At 41.0% G+C, this 25,926-nt stretch overlaps 2 protein-coding genes across 4 annotated transcripts in view; one reads left to right on the top strand and one right to left on the bottom strand.

Moving 5' to 3' along the window:
• C21H4orf17 (chromosome 21 C4orf17 homolog) overlaps positions 1 to 11,267 on the top strand; it is an 18,175-nt gene extending 6,908 nt beyond the window's left edge. The window contains exons 4-9 of the mRNA XM_005357341.2: positions 1,160 to 1,224; positions 3,803 to 3,946; positions 4,184 to 4,265; positions 7,991 to 8,198; positions 9,527 to 9,570; positions 10,924 to 11,267. Coding sequence (XP_005357398.1) covers positions 1,160 to 1,224; positions 3,803 to 3,946; positions 4,184 to 4,265; positions 7,991 to 8,198; positions 9,527 to 9,570; positions 10,924 to 11,156 — 776 coding nt within the window. The 3' untranslated portion in view covers positions 11,157 to 11,267. The remainder of the gene's footprint in view (positions 1 to 1,159; positions 1,225 to 3,802; positions 3,947 to 4,183; positions 4,266 to 7,990; positions 8,199 to 9,526; positions 9,571 to 10,923) is intronic.
• Positions 11,268 to 12,904: 1,637 nt separating this feature from the next.
• Trmt10a (tRNA methyltransferase 10A) overlaps positions 12,905 to 25,926 on the bottom strand; it is a 15,513-nt gene continuing 2,491 nt past the window's right edge. For 2 of the 3 annotated variants that reach the window (XM_005357340.3, XM_013350006.2), the window contains exons 2-8: positions 24,617 to 24,813; positions 23,540 to 23,702; positions 20,958 to 21,029; positions 19,972 to 20,046; positions 18,132 to 18,281; positions 16,411 to 16,516; positions 12,905 to 14,431 (exon numbers count right to left, since the gene is read on the bottom strand). In XM_005357340.3, the coding sequence (XP_005357397.1) occupies positions 14,175 to 14,431; positions 16,411 to 16,516; positions 18,132 to 18,281; positions 19,972 to 20,046; positions 20,958 to 21,029; positions 23,540 to 23,702; positions 24,617 to 24,795 (1,002 nt within the window). In that variant the 5' untranslated portion in view covers positions 24,796 to 24,813 and the 3' untranslated portion in view covers positions 12,905 to 14,174. The remainder of the gene's footprint in view (positions 14,432 to 16,410; positions 16,517 to 18,131; positions 18,282 to 19,971; positions 20,047 to 20,957; positions 21,030 to 23,539; positions 23,703 to 24,616; positions 24,814 to 25,926) is intronic. The other variant, XM_026783873.1, reaches the window with a different exon arrangement.

The raw sequence follows: 25,926 nt of genomic DNA, 5'->3' as shown, positions 1-25,926 counted from the left end.
GCCATGACACTGTGTTCATTACCTGAACATGGTCACCAGCCATGACACTGGGTTCATTATCCGAAGGTAACAATCTTTCTTCAGACGGAACTGGTGAATTTAGCTACTACAGGGATTGTGTGCTGAAGAAACGGTGCACAGCCACGGCTCTGGTAGACGAGCAAGGCTTCAAGAGGACACACACACTAAGTAGAGAGGAAGCCGAGAGAAGCTGTGGTTGATGTCAAGCTGAAGCATGATTAATAAAAACTCAGAGACAGATCCGGGGTTCAGCCTGAAGACCAGGAAAGCCAAACAGCCTGCCACTGACTCTTACCTCGACTTCAGTCTGAAAATGGTGATCCTGCCTCTAGGAATCTCAAAATGACACTGAGACTGAGAGCTGTCTCCTGTTTTATAATCCTCTCTAGGGCTGAGATTAAAGGCATGCACCATTAGGATTAAAGGCATGCACAGCCCAGTTTCTATGGCAACTAGTGTAGCTACTGGGATTAAAAGTGTGTGTTACTACTGCCTGGTCTGTAAGGCTGACCAGTGAGGCTGTTTTACTCTCTGATTTTCAGGCGAGCTTTACTTATTAAAACACAAATGAAATGCCACTTTAAGGCTGAGAAACAAATAAAATAAAAAATACAATTCCAACCCAGTGCATATCTTCTGTGTTTAGGGTAAACAAAACACACAAACTGTCTATTAAACAGAAGTGACAGACACATGGATAAGAAACATACCGTAAGAGTCTACTTTTATAATATAATTAATTGCATTAATTAAACTGGATATCCAGGGCGCTAAAAGAGACCCGCAGTCTTACTCACTTGAGAAGCTGAGTCAGGAGTATCACAGGTCAGCCTGGGTAGTGGTGTGAGCCTGAGGTGGGAGACGGGAAAGAAATGGAGGGAGGAAGGCAGGCAGGCTAGATTGCAATATGTCTTCATCTTATCATACTGGGAATAGAGCCAGAGTTTTCTCAAAACATAAATGCACTTGTATAATGTTATTATAGTACACTTTTCCATCACAAGTTTCCTTTTATATACACATAGGCCCGAGATGATCTTAATTTAGCTTCGGATAGACTAGTTTATTTCAGCAACTAATACTTAAAGCATGTATTGAAATTCCTTTGATATTTAAATATTTCTCTAATTTCTTTCAGAGCCATGTAAAATTACCAATGAATGCTTCAAAACCTCCATCGACAATCCCTTAGTGATTAAGAAGGTAAAGAAATGGTGTCTGTAGCTAGCTGACCGACTTCTAATCAATGCTGCCTACAGCTGACTAACTGACTTGTAATCAATGGTGTCTGCAGCTGCCTGACTTCTAGTAGACTTCTCTGCTTTACAATCCTTCTGAGAAGTCTCTTTCACAATATTTCTACAGCTTTATTAACGTATAGCTTTATGATATAGGATGTTTATATCCCAAAGGCACAATTAGATGGATTTTGACAAGGACATCTACACCCACTGGCAAAGTAGAACCGAGTCAGGAGTAAGCAGCTCCAAGGGTTTCCCCGGGAGCCCCACCCTATCAAAGACAAATGACGATGGTGGCACAGACTTTTAAATTTTATGTCAATGAGGCCACATACAAGTTTCTTTCAAAATCTGGTTTCACTCAGCAAGATTATTCTAAGATCCACTCCTTGGCTATGTTGATTCTTCTGAATGCCAAGTGACTCAGGGCTTGCTTGTCTCACAGCCATGACCCCAGGCTCGTGTTGAAGGGCATCTGGGCCAGGTCCACATTTTCACAAAGCTAAGATGAACACACAAGTCTTCGTGTACTTCCTGGTCAGTCCCCACAAATACAATAACTGACTCTTAACAGTGGTTTAGTGTCAACATTTTAAAGGAAGTTGCTTTCTTTTTTCCATTTCCTTAGTACCTGGCAGAGTTCCCTTTCTCCACTTCCTCCTGGAAAGTAAATGATTGGTTTTCGTTCTTAGCTAATAGAAATGAAGTGTACTCGTGTTTTGTCATGCTAGCGTGAAGGAGGCTGAATCCTGACTGCTGCCTTCACACACACACACACACACACACACACACACACACACAAATTGAAAATTAGGAAAAAGGAGAAAAAACAAACAAACACAGACACACAAGGTTGATCCGGGTGTAGTAGCGTTTTCCTTGCATGGTTTTAGTTTTGACTTTTTCTCATAACTGATGAAGATGACCAGTTCCATCTTCTTCCCGGTCATTTAGGTAACCTTTTATAGGATGTGGATGTACAGATCTCTTGCCTGTCTTTGAAGTTGAGTTGTTGACCTCTTTGTGATTGTGATATGAAAGCTTCCTACAGTCTATGTGAATCCTTTACTACAAGTGTTTTACAGATGTTTTCTTTAAATCTGAACCCTGCCTTTTTGTTTCAAGATCTCTTTTAAAAATGTTATTTTGGGCAAGGCTTAAATTCTAATTTTTTGTTATGTTTTCAAATTTGTATGCTGCCCATCTCTGCTGTGTTTTACTGTGGTGGCCAAACCGCTGGTGCAGTGTTAACTAGAAACAGTGGGAGCCGACTGCCTTGCCTTACATTTGATGCTCATGAGAGAGAGTATCCAGGCTGCCCATCTGAAGTACATGTTGGTTCTCTCTGTTTGGATGCCCATACATGACTGAGGGGGCTTCCTTCTATTTCCATTAGGTGGAGGGCAAATTTCGCCAAGCAATTTTTCAGCATTTGAGATGATACTGTGATTCTTTTAGGTTATTAACATAGTGTGCTCTGAGCTTTGAGATCTGTCTTTCAGACAGTTTCAGGCAGTCAAAAAGAAAAGTTTTTATTTTTCATTATCATACAGCGATCTCAAGGCAAAAATGTCTACTATATTTCATGAGCTTATGTTTCTTACTTCCTGCTTACTTTTGGCCTGTTAATTCCTTGATGTGTATACATTTTGAGTCTTTCATTCTTTAAAATTCCCACCAGATATTTCAGTTATGTTCAGTGAGAAAATTGGAGGGCAGCAGTAGTGTACGTAGGAGAAGTTTTCATAAAGAATGGGTCTGAATCTGACACAGCCTTGCTTTCACGACTGCCAGCAGCTAAAAGCTCTTCTGTCGCTCTGGCCAAGTCCAGCCGACTCGTTTCCTCACTAGCCTGGTGTGTTGGTCAATACTGGGCACAGCTGAGGGCGGTTGGAAAGCCTTTCCTGGAGCAAGCACTGAGACCCAAGGCTGCTTGTAGCACTTTGGACTCAAAGTTCCCGTACTTTTTTGTTGTTGCCATTGCTTACGCTGCGGACTGTGTTTCCAGCCCACCCTACAACCGGCTTTTTTATTTCCTATTCAGCTAATAAAGAGGATAGCATTGTACAGCTCACACAACGAAGCCTCTTTAAGACAAAGCATGAATCTTCTCCCTGCCTTCTGGTGGTAAAATGACTCTTCCCAGTGCAGCACAAATTTCATGTGATCGGAACTGACTGCTGCCTGGAACGACCATACGCAAAAGCATTTCATGTTCACTGTTTAAATTATTATCTTGAGTTTCATCAAGGGATTTAATGATTTCAACCAAAGTCAATAATATGTCACTATCGGCTTTATCTCTGGACACAAATGTTTGGTAGAGTTTAAAGGACACTCAAAATTATTAACATCGTTTTTGCTTTTATGCACACACACACACACACACACACACACACCACGCACACACACTCACTCACAAAGAGAGAGCCAAATAAATGTAATTTTAAAATGTAAGCAAAGTTAAGTGCTTCTCGTTAATTTATATAGAAATTACAAGTGCAAAAATGCATGCCAATCATACTGTCTCTTTGATATAGGATGAATTTAAAGCCAAAAAGCCACTACCGGCTCCACGGATGTGCTCTGCTGCTGGCTCACTGTCATCAGCAGTGATGAACACCAAGATGGATGGGAATGAAAACACTGTGAGCATACCCAACTATCTGGACCAGGAGATAAAAGTAAGAGAATGGTTTATTAAACACCATGGCTTGACAAACAGCAAACACCACTTGGACTGGCGATGTTTTCACAGACTCCCCTTGGTGCTGTTGGAAACGGAGTTCTCAAACTAGAGCCCAACAGACCCAAGTATCATGTACCTAGAGTGACATTTGGGAAGATGAAATTCTACAGAAAGAGAAGGAAATCTTATGAGCCTGGTGCCATTTATTTCCTAATTTTGTGTTCCCTGGCAGATCCTGTCAAAGCTCTGTGACATTTTACATACTGATTCTCTGGCAGAAGTTCTGCAGTGGTTGCTTCATGCAAGTTCCAAAGGTAAGGTTAAAATGAGCATTTGCAGGCTCTGACCTGATGAATGTGACAAACTGAAGACTCATACTTGAGGTTTGCAAATGAATATGGCAAAATTATTTCCCCAGAGTCCCTGTAAGCCTGTATACCTACCTGGATTTATGTTGGGCATTTGGATCATCAAACAATTAGTGTATCTCAAACTAAACTTAGTACAAAAATAGGAAACATGTATGCAGATGGAAGTTTCTGTCCCAAGTGGTACCACAGCCATTTAGTCCCAAAGAAACACACTGAGGCTTGTATTAATTATAAACTGTTTGACCTGTTAGCTCAGGCTTATTACTATTTCTTACAAGTTAAATTAATCCATAATTCTTGCCTGTGTTTAGCAATGTGACTTGGTACCTTTTCTCAGTAAGACATTCTCAACTTGTTTCCTCTGTGTCTGACTGGTGACTGACTCTCTGTGTTTCCTCTTCCCAGAATTGTCTTAGTCTGGTCATCCCACCTATACTGTCTGGCTACTGGCCAGTCAGTGTTTTATTAAACTAATATGAGTGATGAATCTTTACAGTGTACAAGAACATTATCTCAAAAAAAAAAAAGAACATTATCTCACAGCATTTCCCCACTTTTTTTTTCAAAATAAGAACTCTGATTCTAATCTCCTTGTTTAGCCTTTTTTTCTTCCTGACCATTATCCATAACAACGTGTACTGTGGGACAATAGTCTTATACCCTGTAAAGATTTGTCACTTTTACTGGTTTAATAAAACACTGGTTGGCCAGTAGCCAGGTAAGAAGTATAGGCAGGGCGACTAGAATAGGAAAATTCTGGGAAGAGGAAAGGCTCATTCTGCAGCCGTCACCCAGATGCAGAGGAAGCAAGATGAGAATGCCTCACTGAGAAAAGGCATCAAGCCACGTGGCTAGCATAGACAAGAATTATGGGGTAATTTAAGATGTAAGAGTTAGCTAAAAATATGCTTAAGCTATTGGCCAAACTGTAATTGATACAGTTTTTGTGTTATTATTTGGATCTGGGCAACTGGAAAACAAACAAACAGTCTCCACTCACAAGCTTTAACCAACACTCTAAACAAAGACAAACATACATAATCAATTTTTGGGGAATGTGGGTGCATTTTTCTAGGCTACTTCCTGCTGATTGGGGGCACTGATAATCTTATGGGGACCCAAAGAAAATCTGGGATTATGGTCAAGTCCTGTCTGGAGTATTCTGTGAGGATTGTTCATCTCAGTCAGCAGTCTTGAGACTGTTCTGGATGTAGAACTCAGAGGAAACTGCAACAAAGGTGCTCCAAAATGTTGGATCATCTGGGCCATCCATTCCCACTGGAGATATGTCAGGGGAGTCTTCCTTGATCAAACCTTATTTTTCTTAAGCAAGAATGAATCGATAGCCTCTCATTTCCTGTGAAAACAAAAGCAAAACCTCTTCTCCAAAGTAGCATATCTTTTGACTTAAATTTTAAAGTCAAGGCATTTTTAAAGTATATAGGTTAGATTAATCTAGCAGCATTTATAATTAAATGTCTTTTAGCTGTCACTCTCTCCTCAGTAGTCAAACAATTCAAAGACAACACAAGAACATACAGTATCCAGACTCTGTGTATTTTCAATCTTTACATAGCTTTTTTTTTTACTCTATTTCTTTTTTAAGGACTTTATCCTTTTTCTTTTCTCTCCAAAGCCTACATATTTTTAAACACACTGTAAACCATTTAGAGGAGGGTTTTTGCTGTTGTTGTTCAAATCTATCTTTACTGTATAACTGTATCTTTTCTGACCATATGAAACTAAACAGAATGGCTAGGATTAAAACTGCAGCTTTGGTAACTAGCTCTGCCCATTCCTTGGCTTCCTGAGAGTCTAGCTTCATGACAGAAGTATTGGCAGGAACTTGTTTATTGCCACAACTCTGTTGAGTTTCTAGGTCCATGCCACCACCAAGAAGCATGCTGCTGGCTGCTCATAAACACCATTTAAGTGTTTGGTGGCAGGGCCTCTTTAAAGAGCTATGAGTTCTTGCTGCTAACACTGAGTCAGGAAGCTTCTCTTAAAGGAGCCACACCTCTGCTTGCTGCTAGCAAACAGAGCCCATGGGAGTAAAGACAGTTACCAAGAAGCTGCACTTGACTCTGTTCTTGTCTGCCCAGAATCTTTCTATTTTTTAAGCTTTCTCAGGCTTTATGTGGAAATTCTTGCCAAATGTTTGGGCACCATTTCGGTCCCACCTGGTCCCACAGCTGTTTAGTACCAAAGAAAGACACAGAGGCTTGTAGTAATTGTTCTTCTTAAAAAATAATAAAAGGGGGTCAGGGGTGTTCTTCTTGAACACGGGGCACAGGACAGACACGCATGGCGGAACAAACACAGACACGACACGGCGGCTCCCACGTGGGTCCACTTTAATGGGGGAGGGAAACACAAAAGGGCGAAGGATGTGGGACACACGAGGAAAAGGCAGGACGAGAGAGGGGCCTCGTGTGGCCCTGCCTTTTAACGGGGGGCACAAGGCAATCTGGGAAGAATATCCCACACCTGCGCGCAGGTGTGCGCACAGGCAACCATAGTCCAGGGGGAGTCTGGGAGTTGTAGTTTCTCAAAAGAACAACAGTAATTATAAACGGTTTGTCCTATTAGCTTAGGATTCTTATTAACTATCTTTTACAACCTAAATTAACCCATAATTCTTGTCTATGTTTAACCACATGGCTTGGTATCTTTTCTCAGAGTCATTCTCATCTCACTTCCTCTGTGTCTGGCTGGTGACTGATGCTCTGCCTTTCCTCTTCCCAGAATTCTTTGTCCTGTTGCCCCACCTATACTTCCTGCCTGGTTACTGGTCAATCAGCATTTTATTAAACCAACACGAGCGACACATCTTTACTATGTAGAAGAATGTATCCCACAGCACATGACTTCTCAGCTAAGGCTGGTTTCTGCATCTCCTCCATGATTCATATCCCAGGACTCTCCATGAACACTTCTGGACTACTGTGAAATCTGAACATAAACTTGCTTCTTTCCTTTGGTGTGAATGACGGCAGCATGGCCTTCCATGTTTCAAATCCTAATAACTATAATGATTTAATCTTAGCTAATGCCTGTTATCTCTTGGGATGTCCCTGGTATGTGTCATTAAAATACCGATACCATGGCAGGGCAATCCATACAGCACACATTAGCTCTTCTTAAACAAGCTGATCATCAGACTGAGCCAAAACCTCCTACCCAGGCCCCAAGAATCTGCCTTTGGAACATGTTCCCAGGGGATGCTGGACAGGTGATGTCATTGTGTGGAGCACTCTCTGAGAATGGGAGGCATTTTGGAAAAATAGTAGCTTGCCATAGAGTTCAAAAGTACTTTTTAATTACAAAATGCTTAGGGACAATTTTCTATGGAGGGGGCTTTTAAGAGAATGTGACATTTAATAAATTACACACATTTACAAAAGATGTTATTACTCAGGTAAGTGTGTATATTGGTGTGGGGGGGGGTGGAAGCAAGAGCATCCATGCATAGTACACAGTGGACCAGCAAGAGGTAGGCAGGAGAGATGGGAGGGGAAAGGGAGTGAAAAAGAATGAACTGAAGTTACATAAATGTACAACGGTGCAATAATGAACCCATTACTGACCCAAAAGGGGTAAACCCTGCACGTCTGGTCAATACAACAATAGCAGCTTTCATGCTCTCCAACCTCTTTTCCCCCAATCAGAAAAGGAGTGGGTATCAGCTTTGGTTCATTCTGAACTATCTGAGATTAACCTGTTGACTCGGCATGGAAGAAATACCCCAGCAGAACCAATGGCAGAGCTCAGGAAGCAATCCATAACTGTAACACCCACCACAGCCAAATCGATGCAAAATAAGCCTGCACAATCGAAAGTGCTGACCAGACTTAGGGACGGACACCAGCCATTCAGGTGATTAAACGTGGAGGTCACCCCGAGTACCTCTGTACAGAAAGACACTTTCTTGTTTTAGCTTTCAACTTCTAATCATGCTGAGGTTTTAAGTCTCAACTCTACCTACTAAGAGACCACACATATGTAATTGTTTTCTTTCATTTTCACACATAATAACAAAGTTGTTCTCAATTCTGTTTTGGCAGAGGGTATGTCCTATAGCTAATAACCTTTCTCTTCTGAAGAAATTCCCTTTCCTCTAATGGTAAAGTATATCTAGAGATCTAAGAAAATATAAAGCTTTAAAGGGGTTTCTAAAGGTTACTTTAAAATTGTGTGTGTGTGTGTGTGTGTGTGTACAAGTGCAGTACCCAGAGAGGCCAGAAGAGGGCATCAGATGCCCCTATAGCCAAGTCAAGCGAAGTTGTGAGCCTCTTGGTGTTGAAAACCAAACTTGGGTCCTCTATAAAACTGTAAGCTTTCTTAACCACTGAGCCATCTTTCTAGCTCCAAGGGCTTTAAAAACCTTTTAGCATATAAACCATAAAAGAGTCTGAAACTATTATTAGTGTTACACATACTTTGTATATTTTATTAAATGCTAGTATTATATAGGCATGGATTTAAATGTAAAGCAATGAAGATAAAAATAAAATCACTTCAACTGATTTTCACTGATATATTCCTGGAAAGTTTCAGAGAGAAAATAATCACTAAGCCATTTGGGAATTGTTTTAGGAGCAGTATTTCTTAACCTGTCTGGTTTTCCCGCCTATATTTCCTGCCTGGCCAATCAGCGTTTATTTATAACATGATTGACAGAATACAGACAATTCTCTGGCACCAAGTAAACATCTGTAATCTCGGTGCCGAGGAGACTAGAGCAAGAGTTTGAACATTTAAAATATAAAGCTAGCCTGAACAAGATAGCAAGAACCTGTCTCCAAAGCAAAACAAACAAACAAACAAAAGAAACACATGTATATTTATTCATGTATAACATGTTGAAGGAATGTGTGTTAGGGCTGGGGGAGAAAATTCTGTTGGTTTAAAATAAAAGTTTGGATTAAATGTCAAGTCACGGAAATAATATTAAAAAATGTCACTTTTAAAAGTATACATTTTAACTGTCTGCCCTGTTAAAGTTTCTGTGAAGTCAGAAAGTAGGGCCTGGTAAGAGCTGACAACTTCCTCTTAGTTAGTGGCTTATTATAGGCCCACAAAAGTAGTCATTGGTACATAATTTAAACCAAGGTTGGAACAGCGTGTTTTAGACACCAATAGCTTGCTGACACTATAGTCTGTTGCTATCTCTCAAATTCTTTTTATTTCTCCAATTGATTTAGAAAGTCAAGTCAAGGATCTGAAGGCAATAGGGCAGTCTCACAAGGTAAGTAGTTTGTGGTGATTGCATACGGTATAAGGAAATCAGTAGGTACTGACTACTTAGGGACACGGTTGCTAAGGATCTTAGCTTTCAAAGGACAATCCGTGAGGCTTAGGAGTGACTTTCAGGCCCGGACTTCACACTTTCTTGTTTTCTCTTGCAACTGCTAGGCCAGAAGAGGGCATCAGATGCCCCTAGAGTCAAGAAAAGACTGGAGAGGGAGAGGAGTGGAGGGAGGGGGAAAAAGGTGGGAGGAGGGGGAGGGAAATGGGAGGCTGGGAGGAGGCAGAAACTTTTTTTTTCTTTTTCTTAATAAAAAATTAAAAAAAAAAAGAAAAGCTGTGAGGGTGTGTTCAGCCCCACCCTTCTAAAGTCCTTCTGCTCAATTTTGCATAAGATAAATCTGACAAAAAAAAAAGCATTGTCTTTGGGACCAAGCACTGAAAATCAACACAGCTGGACATTAGGGGCTGCAGGTAGTCACCCATTCTCTGAAAAGGGTCGCTGACCCACACAGAGACAGCAACTTCCCTGGCTTACCCTGCTCAGCTTAACTGTCATGGACCTAAATGATTTTACCATAAAGAATACCAATCAGAAAAAAAAAAATATAATTGCAGCAGTCACAAATAGGTATCCTATGAGGCGGCTGAAAACCAGTGTGGCCCAATCAGAAGCTCAGTACCAGCCTGCAGTTTAGACCAGAGAGATTCAATCATCATAGAAAGCCTACATTGGTCCTGAATGCTCCAACAGTGGCCTCCCTGGAGGTTTGTAGCTCCCAGCATTAAAACAAGAACACATTAATGATGATTACAGAGCAATTGTCATGTATATCTACAGATCTCAAATAGAAAATCTGTCTTGTTTCTCCAAGTTCCCCTCTTCTTCCCAGATGTCTCCTATTTATTCTCTCTGCCTGCCAACCCCACCTATTCTTTGTTCTGCCTTGCTATTGGCTGTTCAGATCTTTATTAGACCAATTAGGTGTTTTAGGCAGGCAAAGCAACACAGCTTCACATTTAAACAAATGCAACATAAAAGAATACAACACATCTTTGTATCATTAAACAAATGTTCCCCAGCATAAATAGAACACATCTTTAACTAATAGTCTACAACACTCACCATAACCTCTAAGAGTGAGAAAACAGTTCATGTATGTTAGCACAATTCTCTCATTGAAGGTGAAGGTGGTACAAATGATAGATTGTTATGACTTTGGAGTGATTTTGAATCTCTAACCTTCATGTTCGTTCTATTGTTAACCCCACACCACTCACTAATAAAACAAGGCAAGAGCTATATTCAGTCTCTCAATTATAGTCTTATTCTTTTTTTTTTTTCCTATTTCAGGGGCTGAGACCCAGTTGTTTCTAAGAAGAAACAAGCCAAAAATACCTGTTACAGAGTATTTCAGCAACCCGAAGTCTCCTCTCAGGCCCACTACTCAGGACAGTGGATCAGCAAAACCAGTGTCAGTGAGGAGTGTGCAAGGACACAGCACTCAAACAGCAATCTACCCCTTAACCACACCAAAAGTAGATGAGCACTGGCCAGTTCCTTCACAAAGACGAGCTTCACACTGACAGAACTTCCAAAATAGTTTTAAAAATAACTGAACGGTCCTCCATATGGAGGCACATGTAAGTCTCAAAAACACGTGTATATAATGCTAGAAATAAATATAAATGAAGACATTATTTCTATTTGTATTTAGTTTTAATACACATCAAAGAAATATTATTTAAATGCCATTTCCTGCCCTGTACTAATAGTAGTACCTAAGCATAGAGGTAATACCAGAAAGCCATCCATAATCATAATCAGAATTGAGTGCTGAATCTCAATCCAGAGTGGGGGAAAATTGCTCAAGAATTTTAACATTTGAGTCAGTTTAATAGATTCCAAACTTTCCTATGTTTGGAATCTATTATGAAAAAATTCTCATCTCCTCTCCAAAAAGAAAAAAAGTATAAAAATTATCCTTAATTCATAAGCCAGAAAGTTTATTTCCACACAGTGTTAATGGTGAATGTTAATAATCAATATAGATTTTTTTGTGTTTTTTAAATTAACTTTTTTGGGCCACAGTTATTATTTTTAGTAAAAGTTTGTAACATGCTATGGTTCAACCATAACAGGGTTTATTTCTTACATAAGAGTTCAGGGCTAATGTTCATATGCAGTGGATCCCTTTGCATTGCTTGTTGATTGAGAGGCCCAGGATCCTTCTACCTTGTGGCTCAATAATCATCTAAGGGTATCACTGCCAATTGTACCCAGCAGGCCAAAGAGAATTAGACCAGAGGAAAGCACTAAATTTTCTACTGTTGCTGTAACAAAGCATTACAAACTTTGTGATTTAATGCCACACGATTTTATTTTATCATAATTCTGGAGGTAGAGATGTGGAATGGGCTATTATGAAAATGAAGTAATTTTCCTTTGGGAGGCTCTGGGAAGAGTCTGGTTTTTTTTGTTTTTTGTTTTTTTTGTCTCCTACAGGTGATCCACACCCCTTCATTCATGGCTTTCCTCTATCTTAAAATAGAACCATAGCCAAACAAGTAGTTCACTTCTTATAATGGATCAGTCAGACACTCTTGCCTGCTTCTTTTAAAGATCACACTGGGCCTGTTCTCCAGACTAATACAGATCATATCACTGGGGGCTGAGAAGATGGCTCCAAGGGGAAAGTGATTACTTTCAGGTCTGATTTCCTCTTTCCAGTTACTTAGCTTTTTTTTTTTGGTAATGAATATCTCCATGGGTTGGTTCACTCCCTGACTACTTTAGCTCTCTGTGCCCACTAGTTCAAGTCATCTCTACCTGTTCTTTTCTCCTTTTATTGCTTACCTGTTGCCATACAAAAAAAAGTGAGAGAAAAGGCACATTAAGATTTTTGTCAATGGTCTATAATTAATAGGGTTCTATTCTATATAGAATCGGTGGGAGGCATGGAGTAGTCACTCTTCTCTGGCTGCATGACAGAATGCCCTGACAAAAGGCAGGGGAAGGGCAGGCCAGCAGCAGGCCTAACTGGCCTGGCAGCTAGGAAGCACCTGTCACATTTTACCTGAACAAAGGGAACAGAACAAGGATAGAACTGGCTATAACCCTCAAAGCCCACCCCCAGTGACACGCTTCCTCCAGCAAGGCTTCACCTCCCAAAGTTCCCACAACCTCCAAAGCAGCACCATCAGGGGAGACCAAGTGTTCAAACATGGGCACAGGCGACGCTTACAAAACAATGTTATCAGGGGAGAGCAAGTGTTCAAACACAGGCGCAGGGAACTCTCACAAAATACAAACCTTGGACAATATAGTAACAACATGAACTTTATTCTCTCAGAACTGTAGTGTGGATATTTACATCCATTGTTTATAGACTTTGAAATAACTAGCTACAACAGATAACTAAGAAAAAAGCAACAAAAAGAGACAGTGAACATCACTACTGAGTCTTCCAGACAGGCTTGCACCTAAGTGTGATGCTAGCACACACACACGTTTTATAATAAACTGGGAGCTCCCGCTGCACTTGTGCATACACTCCTCTGGGATTACCACGCAGAAGCTCGGCAGCTCCCCTCTGTTCCCTCCTCATCAGTTTCCAAAATCCTCTTTAATTTTGGATTTGGGCATTAGTGCATTCCACACAACCATTCCACGGCAATACATTGATTACAGGACTGTAATCGTGGACTAAAACGTAAGAGCTAAACGTGCACATTTTCCTGTATGCTTATGTTGTTTATAGAAACACACATTTACATTAGTTAGGATAGTATAGTAGGAGGCAGATACACAATATTCACCTTAAAAGCTAACATATATGGAGATATATGTTATTTACATGAAAAATATATAGAAAGAAAAGATAATTACTTTTTGCTTCAAACTGGGGTAAAGACAAATTGATCCTTCAAAAATAATACTGTAAAATAATCTAGTCAGAAAAAATTTAATTTTGTAACTGAATTAATTACTGTCATTAAGGGATGTAAGATTGCTCTTGTGATTATTTCGGAAGTATGAGAAGGCCTCACAAGGGAGGAACAAGAATGGCTTCCACTACCCAAAATGAATGAATTACTGTGACCAGCAAACAGCTGGTATTTCTCCTAGAATTAACTTATTTCTTAGAAAGAACCATACTGAACACAAAAGTTACAGACAGAAGGGCAGCCTTCCGAGTTCAACATTGTAGTAGACACACAGAACGCGCATGAGATCTGCTCCAATAGAATCAGACAAACAGTCACTGATGGGAACACAAACGAACAAAGCTGAAGGTCAGAAGGCACGTTCTGAAGAAGATGCTCCAGCGAACGAAGGAGAATAAAGGCCTAAGACTACGGTAACATTCTCCATGACTCTGATTTGAGGCTTAAAACAACTTTGAAATGATACCTTTAAGTCTTCTAACAGAAAACCAAACAATCCTTTCTTGGTGTTTAGAGTGTTCATTATCGTTGACTCTTGACAAGATTTCAAATTCCACAACAGTGATGAGAGAAAATGGATTTTCTTGTGGTCTGAGAATTTGGTGGTACCACCCTCTCTGGGTTCTCCTAAAGTGTAGGACAGCAAGGGAAGGCTGGTCACTGAGGGACAGGACTCACTGAGGACACTGGGCTGCCCTGCTGGCCCTGCTCTTCCTTCTGTGGTGAGTCGGGGTCATTCCCGCAATGCTCTCCCTCGCTGGAACTGTCCCATCCTTCTGGCCGGGGCTGCTGGTCCTGAGGAGAGCTTTCACAGCCTTTGTGTGCAGGAACAGCTCCTTTCCGCCGGGGTAAGATCGTAAAAAATGCCTCCTGCCAGTCTCTTGTTTCCAAGAACTCCAGGATAATTTCAAACACTGCAACAAGGACAAACCGCAGTCACCACAATGCTGCAGACTGTCTACAATGGGACCTTTGTGCTGTGTGCTGATTTGTCCTAGTTACTGCCAAGTTCTTACCTCCTCCTTTAGTGATTTTATCATTTGTATTTTAATAAATAATGCTTGCCTGAAGATCAGAGAGTAAAACAGCCCCACTGGTCAGCCTTACAGACTAGGCAGTGGTAACACACACCTTTACTCCCAGTAGCTACACTAGTTTGCCATAGAAACTGGGTGATAGTGGTGCACACCTTTAATTCTAGCCCTAGAAAGGAATATAAGATGGGAGGAGCCAGCTCTCAGGCTCAATCTCATTCTGAGATTCCTGGAGGCAGGACCGCCATTTCTGAGGTAGAGGTAAGAGTCAGTGGCTGGCTGCTTTGCTTTTCTGATCTTCAGGTTAACCCCCAATATTCATCTCTGGGTTTTTACTAATTGTGCCACCTCCTTCCTCCTTTTGGCTACCAGGGACAAACTGCACCACAGTTCTCTAGTCTTTATGTTCTTTCCAGCTTTTTTCAGTCAGTTCTTAAGCTCTAGAAACTTACTAGATTGGTTGTCCATTACAATCAAGAGAGGACCTTTTGAGGTCCCATTATTCTCCATCTCTATGTACTAACAGACAGCTGGAAGACAGATGCTGGGCATTCAACTGCATCTCCTCTGTCTTCCCTACAGAGAATCACTCCAAGGAGTCTTCTGCTTTCACATCAGTAGAAAGGAAACCATGCCATCCCTAAGTTCACCACACTATGAGAGGGCTCTCTAGATAATTTTGTAGACAAGTAATTTCCACTAAGTACAAAGGTTTTCAAATAAATTTGTCCTTGAATAAATAATTTCATTTTTCTAATCCTATAAAGCCTATTACATGAAAAGTATTTAACTGTTGTGTACTGACTAAAATTGTTCCTTTAAAAAATGAACTAAAGGGGCTAGAGAGATTGCTCAGTGGTTAAGAGCACTGGCTGCTCTTACAAAGGACTGGGGTTCATTTCCTAACACCCATATAGTTGCTTACAACTACCTGTAACTCCAGTTCCAGGGGATCTAATTCCCTCTTCTAGCCGCTACAGGCACCAGACATGCACTTGGTGCACATACATACATGCAGGTCAAACACTCATACACAGAGATTAAAAATAAATCTTAAAAAAATCATTGAAGGGGCTGGAGAGATAGCTCAGTGGTTAAGAGCATTGCCTGCTCTTCCAAAGGTCCTGAGTTCAATTCCCGGCAACCACATGGTGGCTCACAACCATCTGTAAAGAGGTCTGGTGCCCTCTTCCGGCCTGCAGGCATACACACAGACAGAATATTGTATACATGATAAATAAATAAATTAAATATTTTTAAAAAAAATCATTGAAGCTGGGTATCATGGTAGCACATGCCTTTTATCTCAACATTCATGATGGAAGAAGAGGCAGGCAGATTTCTGAGTTCAAGACCAACCTGGTCAACTTAATGAAACCCTGCCTCAAAAAATTTTAATTATAATTTAAATAAAACTTAAGGCAATGAATTATATCTAAGCAGTGGTATATCACAGTGTTATTCAAAAAATCAATCCAAGTTTAAAATACTCAACAATGGGAGAATGATTACATGATTATCTATTTAGTGGCTGGAATATCACATGATCACTAATAATCAATTGCTTCATCAAAACTATGATCAAGTGAGGCACAGAAGGACAGGTCCCCGGATTAGCAAGGCTGAGAGACCCGCCACAGGAAAAGATCTAAGAGGAAGCACCCCATAAGCTAATAAGTATCTGCACATCACGAGATCAGAGCTTGTTGTTTTTACACTTTGGTAGATTCAAAAATCCCTAAAGTTCCCACCCTATTTCTAATAAACCGGTCTCCCTTTCCTACTGTCGCAATGGGAGATGCATGGTCTCCTTCCCAGCTCCCTCAGCTCCCCTTCAGCCAGCCACCTCTGCGGCTTACCATGGTTGACTGCCAGGACCTTCCGACTGTTCATCTTCACAAAGTCGGCCAGAGGCAGCTGGGCATGTTCAATCCCGTAACTGGACGCTTGTTTAAACGTGAGTCCCTGCAATACAAACACTGGGACTTAGATGCTGTGCAGTCTGTGAGAGTGTAGGGCTTTTGCAGGACTTCAGTGTAGACAACATTATCTGAAGAGCGTGTGGGTTCCAGTCCTGACAGTAAGAGGACCCAGGTCTAACCACCTCACTTCCCAGAGGAGAAGAAACGGCATTCCCAGCAGTTAGAAGCCTCTCAGTGGCAGAACAAGGAATCCCAGCGGGTCTGTTTTCTCATCTTTCCCAGCCCCAGCCCCATTCCTCACAGAGTTAAACTCTCCAACTGAATTCAGAGGAAAACACCATCACTGTTTCCGTGAGAGTAAAGTGTATAAAGGAAGTTCAGTTTCAGTCACACACTGAGGCACAAGAACAGCAGTGAAATGGAATCCTGACTGAAAAGCATTTCAACTGTCCTTATAGTTTATTTTCCCTTTCCATCAACTAAAAAACAAATAGGAATTTTGTATTTTCTCAAACATAAAATGCTTGAAGTCTATGTCTATCCCAGATGAAAATTCCCAGAAGGCCATGTAGGAAGTGTAAGCTGAATTTTCTCAACAAGTACTTAGCATATTGGAGGAAGGGTTAAAGATGAGAGGAGCCAGGGGCTTTTGGAGAAAACTAGCTTATTACAACATGAGCAGAGAATCTGCATAAATTATAAGCTAGACTGTTCCACTGAGAACAACAGAAAGGTTGGAGACAGGGTTCCTTTGATGTTCTAGAGTTGCTCACACAATGCCAAGTCACACCTGGCAACCTCAAGATTACGATTTAACAAATTCAGTTTCTCTGCCATATTACACTGTGGTGCTTCACAGCTGTGCAACCACTGCTGGACAGGCAGATGTGGTCACCCATGACATGGCAGAAACTGGATATACACACTGCTGCCGAAGAACACACAGTTCCTTCATATACTGTGCTGACAATATTCCTTTAGAAAGAAAGAATGAACTGAGTACGCATATAATAACGCTCTTGTCAGAAAGTGGAATTGTGCCACTTTTTATCTCCACAAAAACATGAGGTGAGGAAAGGAGGATAGGAGAGAAAAATAACTGGAGAAATCATATATTTAAAAACTACTACAGAGCTGGAGAGATAACTGCTCTTGCAGAGGACTGGGCTCATTTCCCAGCATCCACATGGTGACTCACTGCTTCTGAAAGTCCGGTTCCAGAGGTCATGACATTTTCTGACCTTCAAGGGCATCAGGCACGCACATGGTGCAGACACACATTGCAGGCAAAACATTCATATATATAAGGTAAAAACAACTTTTTAAAAAATTAATAAAAACTTCAAAGGCTTAGTACTTCATTAGCACCAGAGCCCGTAGGAACACAGCGCAGCATACACACGCAGGCTCGGCAGCAATCCGTCATCTCCAATAATCTGCTCTGCCACCTAGCATGGCCGACGTTAGGCTTCATTTCCTTGTTCCTGCACGTGTGGAACGTAGAAAACAACTGCACTGAGCTCCCTGAGCTGCAGGGTGGGTCAAGAAGGCAACGTGAAGCCCTTTGCTTTGCTTAGGTCACCACCATAGTGACAGGTGCTCGTTCCTAGGGCTCTGTCACTGTGAAGCACAGACGGAGGCAGAGCAGAGCACAGTACCTTGTGATGGTTGTGGTCCACCAACCCTCCAATCACATAGGCCTTTGACTCATCTAAGTCCTTCAGGACATTAGGAGAGTCTGACGTCAGATAAACCAGGTCTTCTTTCTTTATGAGTTCACTGTAGTGCTCTGGTTTGATGTGGATATCCTTCGAAAAGAAAAAGAGAATGAGTGTATAATATTAGCAGGATATGATGAAGGCTGACTAAAAATAATTATCCTCTTTTCCCAAGAGAAACCTGTCCAAAAGCATCTGAGAGTCCGAGAGGCTATTGCTAGAACAGCATTTAAAGTTCATAACCAATTCCTCACCTCACAGTGGTCACTGACTGCTCTACTGACCTTATTTCTTTGTCGGGGCCTCGGTCCCTAACTAATCCCACACACTGACGGCAAGCTACGGTCCTCAAATGTCACATGCCGTTATTCAGCCCTTTCCTGGAGGGTCAACGCCACACTCCTTAACTTAGGAACTCTTTCCTGACTATGGCACCAGCCCATTTTTCTCATTTATCTCTGCTCCAACAGCAAACAATAAGAATGTATTTTCCTGCCTTCTTGACCACAGTGTTCTCCAGACAAGAAATGCCTTTTCCGATTTCATCTCCTACGTGAATCAACAGAAGGAAACGCTTGCCAGCTTAATCAACTGAATGTGTCTGTTTCTATAAGGAGACAGACTTGAAAGCTTCTTGACCAAAACGGTCACTTCAGAGATACAAGACTGGGTAAGAGCTGCCAGCCTGGATTTTTCAAGTCACGTGAATCGCCTGAACGATGTTACCAGACCCTGACTTTTATACAATAATCTTAAAGAAAATCCACTGACGCAGACACTTACATTGTATGCTACTGATTAATATAATTCCTTTTCTGGACACAGTATGCGATGAACCTGACTCCTGCACTTAACAGTGACCTCAAGAAGCATCTGAGTAACCAGATGCCACTGAATCTGTTTTTCTCTAGAAAAGAAGGGTGTAAATATAAGCTTGGCAAGACACAAACTATAATGTATTCATTATCTCATAGAAGAGACACGCGTCTAAAAGACTTGCTAAGGGTAACCTTGCATATGTCCATATTATATGCTTTTAATGAATGCAGCTATTAGATTAGTAGGCACTAGGAGAGAAAGCTGGACCCCGAGAGCTGAAAACTGACAGTAAGCAAACATGTACAGGCACAGCACAGCACTCCTCCCAACAGAAGAGCACCCAGCCAAGCTGCCACATCTGCACCCAGCCAAGCTGCCACATCTGCACCCAGCCAAGCTGCCGCATCTGCACCTAGCCAAGCTAGCCGCACCGGTACCAAGCCAAGCTGACCACATTTTTACAGAAACCTAGAACACGGAAATTATATATCACAAACAAATTTTAAATCTGCTAGAAAAGTAAAAGTAAAAAATAAAAATAAAAAATAGATAAATTAACTTCAACATATTTTAACACACTATGCCCATGTCCTATCCCCGCCCCCCCTTCCTGATCCAGCAGGTATCTCACATTTACAGCACACGCCAACTCACGAGCCAGAAGCTCACATCTGAGGAGTTTACAGCCGCGTTTGGTGACTGGATTTAGATGTAGAGACACTCAAATTTTAGAGTAAGAGATATTTCTCTTATAAGGAAGTAGCTCTAAACTAACAGACATGACTTATGAGAGTGATTACTAATTGGCAGACACGTCATTCTCTCTCTCCGCTTCTCCCTGTGTAACTCTAGACACGGATGTAATGGCACACAGGTCTGAAGCACGGCATTTACTTAGATAAAACAGAGGCCTTCCAGCAGCATGAGAGAGGAATCACATGAGAGAGGACTGCTCCACTACCTTCCAGTTGACCCATCCTTTGTCATTTTCATTCATGTTCTTCTTCAGCTGACCTCCATGGCTTGTCAAATAAAACTGATGAGCAATTGGTAAGAGAAAAAGAAGGAAAATGATCCGATTAGTTCAAAATGTTACTTCCCTCATCACTCATCTGATCACCAATGGAAGGCAAAATATTTTTCACTGATTTAGAAAAAAAGAACTTGTGATCACCCCTGGAATAGGTGGTAGAAAGGACACGTGCTAACCCACTGGCTGCAGCATCCCAGCACCTCTTCATCCCTCTCTGCCATTGAGGACCACCCTGCAAACTCCCCCCCCTTGATCAAGTTCTCATCCACCTCCCCGGTAGGTGCTGCTGCTGCTATTATAGTTGTTAGTTTTGCTGCTGTAAAGCCTTCCCTGACACCCATTTTACAGCTGAATCAAGGATGCTGAGGGCCTTGTGAAGAAAAAAAAAAAAAAAGGTAAAGACTGTCACTGAGATAGGTGGAGAATTACAGGAAAACACAGTCCACACTGCCCCCATGTGGTGAGACACACACACGAGTGCAGCATTTTGGGCAGCTCTTTGGCTCGTCACATCTCTGAGGCAGTAGTCACAACAGCAGTCAAAAAGTCTCCACCATCACTTAAACTAAGCTTAAGAAATCCTTTTCAGAACTGTCAGTGACTCAAAAGGAAATGTAAAACAGACACACTGCTAAGAGGCCCAGCTGTACACATGAGTACAGGGGCAGCCTACCTCCCCTCCTTTCCCACTCCCCACAGCTGGGGGAGTCCAAAGCTGAGAAACTGGTGTGAAAACATACACATGCCCTAAAACAAGGACACCCAACTAGACAGCAGTGAGCAGACACTAAAATGTACAAGAGTGGTGATACAAGAAACCTCTAAGACTCTCTCTCAGGTAAGCGCAGCTGGAACAATCCATGCCTCTTGTCGTGGGAGAGGAAAACTGAGTTCTTTTCACCTTTCATACACACCTGCACAGGATGTGATGCTCGTCGGTTTTCTGCATAGCAACGTTGAATCTGCTTATGGAGCTTCTTAATATCCTACAAAATAGCACAATTTAAAAAACAGAATTATCAAAACCATCTAAGGCCATTCTGTGGTATTACAGGAATAGAATAAGCAGAAGGAATGGCTAGGTAGGCAAAAACTTTTTTTAAAAATGTAAAGGCAGCCGCAGAGGTGGTGGTGCATGCCTTTAATCCCAGCACTTGGGAAGCAGAGGCAGGCAGATCTCTGTGAATTTGAGGCCAGACTGGTCTATAAAGCTAGTTCCAGAACAGCTAGGTAAATACAGAAAAACCTTGTCTCAAAGTACCACTGTTATGATAGTTTTCATTTGATTTTCCTACATACTGATAAAATTGCTATAAGTTAACGTGTCCTGTCCTTTAAAGTCTCTATCTATTCAAAATGCTCGTTGACGCTGTCTTAACAGACAACAAAAATACCTTCTTTCTAGACCATACTATTTCCACGCTTTACCCCAGTATCACTGGTAAAATTCAACATTTAAAACAAAATGTGTGTTTGCACGCTTGGTATATGTATGTGCACCATGAAGATGCAGTGCCTTGGAGGCCAGAAGAGGAGGGTCAGATGCCTTGAAAGTTCCACATGGCTGTGAGCCACCACATGGATGCTGGGAACCAAACCTGGGTCCTATGCAACACCAGCAAAACAGCACCAACATGGACAACCAAATCCACTGAAAACCTGAGAACGTTTGGGAAGGAAGTCGAGACACAAAAGAACAGAGTTAAGCACTAGCATTTTCTCAGGTGGGCTCTATTTGCTAGAGGCAAGTGTGTTTCATTTAAGAGAGGCTTCCTGACTCAGCTTTAGCTAAAAAACCTTGCAGCTTTGAAGAGGCCCCAACACCAAACACAACAATAGTGTTTATGAATAGCTGACAGCATGTTTCTTGGTTGTTGGCAGAAACCTTTAAACTCTAGAGTTGTGGCAATAAAGTACCTCCGCCATGAAGCTAGACTCTCAGAAAGCTAAGGAATGGGGTGGATCCAGCAGTCAAAGCCACGGTTTTAATCCTAGCCATATTGCTTAGCAAATTAAAGACTCATGTGGTCAGAAAAAGAGAGGTATATAGTAAAGATAGATTCAGGTGGAAAAAACCTCTAAAATGTTTATAGTGTGTTTAAAAATATATGTAGGCATGGGAGAGAAAAGAAAAAGGACAAAATTCTTTAAAAAAAAAAAAGAAAGAAAAAAAAGATGAAAGAAAGAGTAGTTGGGTGTGGTGGCATACAACTTTAATCTCAGCACTTGGAAGACAGAAGGAGGGGGATCTCTGTCAGTTCAAGAACAGCCTGGTCTACAGAGTGAGTTCCAGGATAGCCAAAGATACACAGAGAAACCCTGGCTCAAAAAACCAAAAATTAAAAATAAAAGAAGTAGAGTTTAAAAATAAAGCCATGTAAAGATGGAAAATACACAGAGAGTCTGGATCCGTATGTTATTATGTTCTCTTTGAATTGTTTGATGGCTGGGGAAGGAACAACAGCTGCTAAAAGACATTTGATTATAAATGCTGCTGATTAATCCAACATATATATTTTGAAAATGCTTTGACTTCAAAATTTAAGTCAAAAGATATGTTACTTTGGAGAAGAGGATTTGCTTTTGTTCCCACAGGAAATGAAAGGTTGTGGATTCATTTATCGGTCAGGACTTGACTATATTCCTAAATTTTCTTTAGGTCTGAATAAGATTACCAATGCTCCCAATTAGCATGAAGTAGCTAGAAAACTATGCCCACATTCCAAAAAAATGAATTATGGATGTTTGTCTTTGTTTAGAGTGTTTTGGTTTCAAGTTCTTATGGATAATGGTCAGGAAAACGTTAAACAAAGGAGATTAGATTCAGAGTTCTTGTTCTGAAAAAAAAAATGGCAGGGGAAGTACTGTCAGACAATGGTCTTGTACCCTGTAAAGATTTGTCACTTGTATTGGTTTAATAAAACACTGATTGTCCAGTAGCCAAGCAGGAAGTACAGGTGGGGCGACCAGAGTAGGAGAATTCTGGGAAGAGGAAAGAATCAGTCTGCAGCTGTCACCCAGACACAGAGGACGTAAGATTGGTAAGAATGCTTCACTGATAAAAGGTACCAAGCCACATGACTAGCACAGACAAGAATTAGGGATTAATGTAAGATGTAAGAATTAGTTAATAAATGGGGACTTTGGGAGAGGGTTGAAGGGGAGGGGAGAGGCAGGGAAGGGAACAGAGAAAAATGTAGAGCTCAATAAAATCAATTAAAAAAAAGAATTAGTTAATAAGAAAGCCTGAGCTAATAGGCCAACCAGTTTATAATTAATGTAGGCCTCCGTGTATTTCTTTGGGTCTGAACGGCTGCAGGACCAGATGGGACAGAAACCTCTGTACATATACATAAATATGCATATACATATCAAAGCTCTTAATTTAGGAATAAGAAATTTTGAAAAACTTAAGATACAGTTTAATACATCTGTAATATTACATATGAGAATAAGAGTGATTTAGCCTAGTTCAGATAAAGGAACCGTGTGATACCTTTAACACCATCAAATCATCGAAGCTACAGTCGATGATAAGGCGGAGGCTGCTGTGAACCACGTTTCTTCGAATGCGCTTCCTGTCACTTCCATCTGAGCCGGATTCCAGCTGACACTGCCGTTCTAATTTCTTTCTCTTGCGCTTTTCTTTTCGTTTTTCCCTAAAATTTGTAAACAAAACATTTTGTTATTTGTTTATTTAGACATTCACAAGACTTCTAATTAAAGAAAAGACTGATCATGTTTGTAAACAGGCATGGTTCTAGGAAACACCTCTTCTGTGGGTACAAGAATCAGATAGCAGCTTTATTTGCTTTATTTACTGCATGCAATAACTACACATGGAGGAAATGACTTTGTAACGACAATATAAACCTTTCTCTAATGAATAACTAAATATATTATTCAACAGTTTCATTACTGGTACTATACTATGCCTAAGAAAAACCTAAGAGTTAAAAAAACAAAAAAATGAAAAACTTAAAGATTTATGAAGAATTTTACTTTCATAACTCATCCCCTAAAACAATAATCTGGTTCAATAATTAGAAATACTAAAAGAAAATTTCACTAAATTTACTAAATGAACAAAAATAAAAGACTAACTTTTTCTACTCTCTTATAAGTTTTGACATTAGACAATGGCTATAGCCTAGATGCTTTCACGATAACCTGTTTTAGCCACATCTATGTCGGGCCAATGTTTGACCTTCCTGTGTTGTTGTTTTAACCCATATCTAAGACACAGATGTGGGCTCCCTTGTCTCAGCTATTCCAACGGGTGTCCTGCTGTCCAGGCAGTTTAAGGAGAGAAAAGACGCTGAGCCTAACATTATCAGTATTGCAAAAAATGAAGTCATAGTTCAAAACACGTGCAGTTTTAACAGCAACTCAGTGTTGGCTCATAGCACGCATAACCTTAGTTTTTCATGGCTTTGGTTTTAATGAAGACAGCTACCGACAGGAGCCGACACCCCGCTACTGAATGAGGTGCAACCTCCTCTGAAGTACTTGTGCAGTGCACTTGCGCAGTACCTGCTGCTGAATGAGCCGCAGCCTGCTCGGAAGTACGTACTTGCGCAGTTCTCGCTGCTCTTCCCACTGCTTCTGCTTCAGCAGCTTCTTCATCTGTCGTTTAGATACTGGCTCAGTCCCCGCGTCTAGTCTTGGCTTCTGCCCCTCCTCTTCGCTCACACCTGGCTTTCTCTCCATGTTAGGCGTCTCAAGAGTTGCTGGCAGCATTTCAGATGACATACTTGTTGTTTCTGAAAACTGGGAAAGCAACATGTTTTACATGAACAGATAATTTACAAACACAAAGCAAAATAACCCAAACGGCCAAAAGATGCCAACAAATGTCAAATTCTATTGGTAATAAAAAAATACCAATTTAGATAGCAAAATTCCATTTATTGGCAAGAATCTTTTACTACGTAAAACATGAGTTAAATACCATTTGTTGGCAGCACTGGTAGAGGACTGAAGAAGCAGTGTTTACATATACTACTGAGGTCAGCATACGGTCTTTCCAGAGAGAAGGTTGTGTTTTGAGAGCTGTAATCCACCAATACTGCCCTAGTTAGCTTCAGCTGTCAAGCTGACATAGCCCAGGGTTATGGGAGGAAGGATCAATAAGGAGACTGCCCAGATGGTATTTGTCTGTGGCCAGATCTATGAGAAATTGTCTTATGGTTTATTGGTGGGGAAGGGGCCAGCCCACTGTGAGTAGTTCCATCCCTAAGCCTGGTCCTGGGCCACATAAAAAAGTTAACTAAGCATGAGCAATGGAGTCAGGCGGCGTGCAGCATACTCTGGCTTCTGCTGGAGATCCTCCCATGACCTCTCTCAATAATGAACTGTGATCTATAGTAACCAGAGACACCCTTCTCACATTCTTTCAAAGTACAGTGGGACATTAGTTGAGATTTAGCTGATTCTTATTTCATACTGACAGGAAAAATGAGTAGATATGGAAATGAGAGTATTATCAAACAGTTCCTGTGTTTGATAGTGTATCACCTAACTTAATAACCTCATGAGAGCTGACTGTAGTTAAAAATAAGCCATCATGAGATGATTTATTCAGAATTGAAAAGGCATTAAGTCATTCCTATGAAACAAGGCATTATAAACAAATCTAGCATACAGAATATACTCAAAATACTTAGCTGATTAAAACGACAAATGAGCCTGACAGTGGTGGCACACACCTTTAATCCAAGTACTCAGGAAGCAGAGGCAGGCAGATCTCTGTGAGTTCAAGGCCAGCCTGGTCTATAAAGCAAGTTCTAGGATAGCCAGGACTACACAGAGAAACTGTTTTGAAAAACCAAAGAGAGGAAGAGAGAGAGAGAGAGAGAGAGAGAGAGAGAGAGAGAGAGAGAG

Source organism: Microtus ochrogaster, chromosome 21 (assembly GCF_000317375.1).
Source record: "Microtus ochrogaster isolate Prairie Vole_2 chromosome 21, MicOch1.0, whole genome shotgun sequence".
In the NCBI taxonomy this organism is placed as follows: Eukaryota; Metazoa; Chordata; class Mammalia; order Rodentia; family Cricetidae; genus Microtus; species Microtus ochrogaster.
Note: the sequence above shows the minus strand (reverse complement) of the source record. Positions and strands in the feature narration are given on the sequence as shown.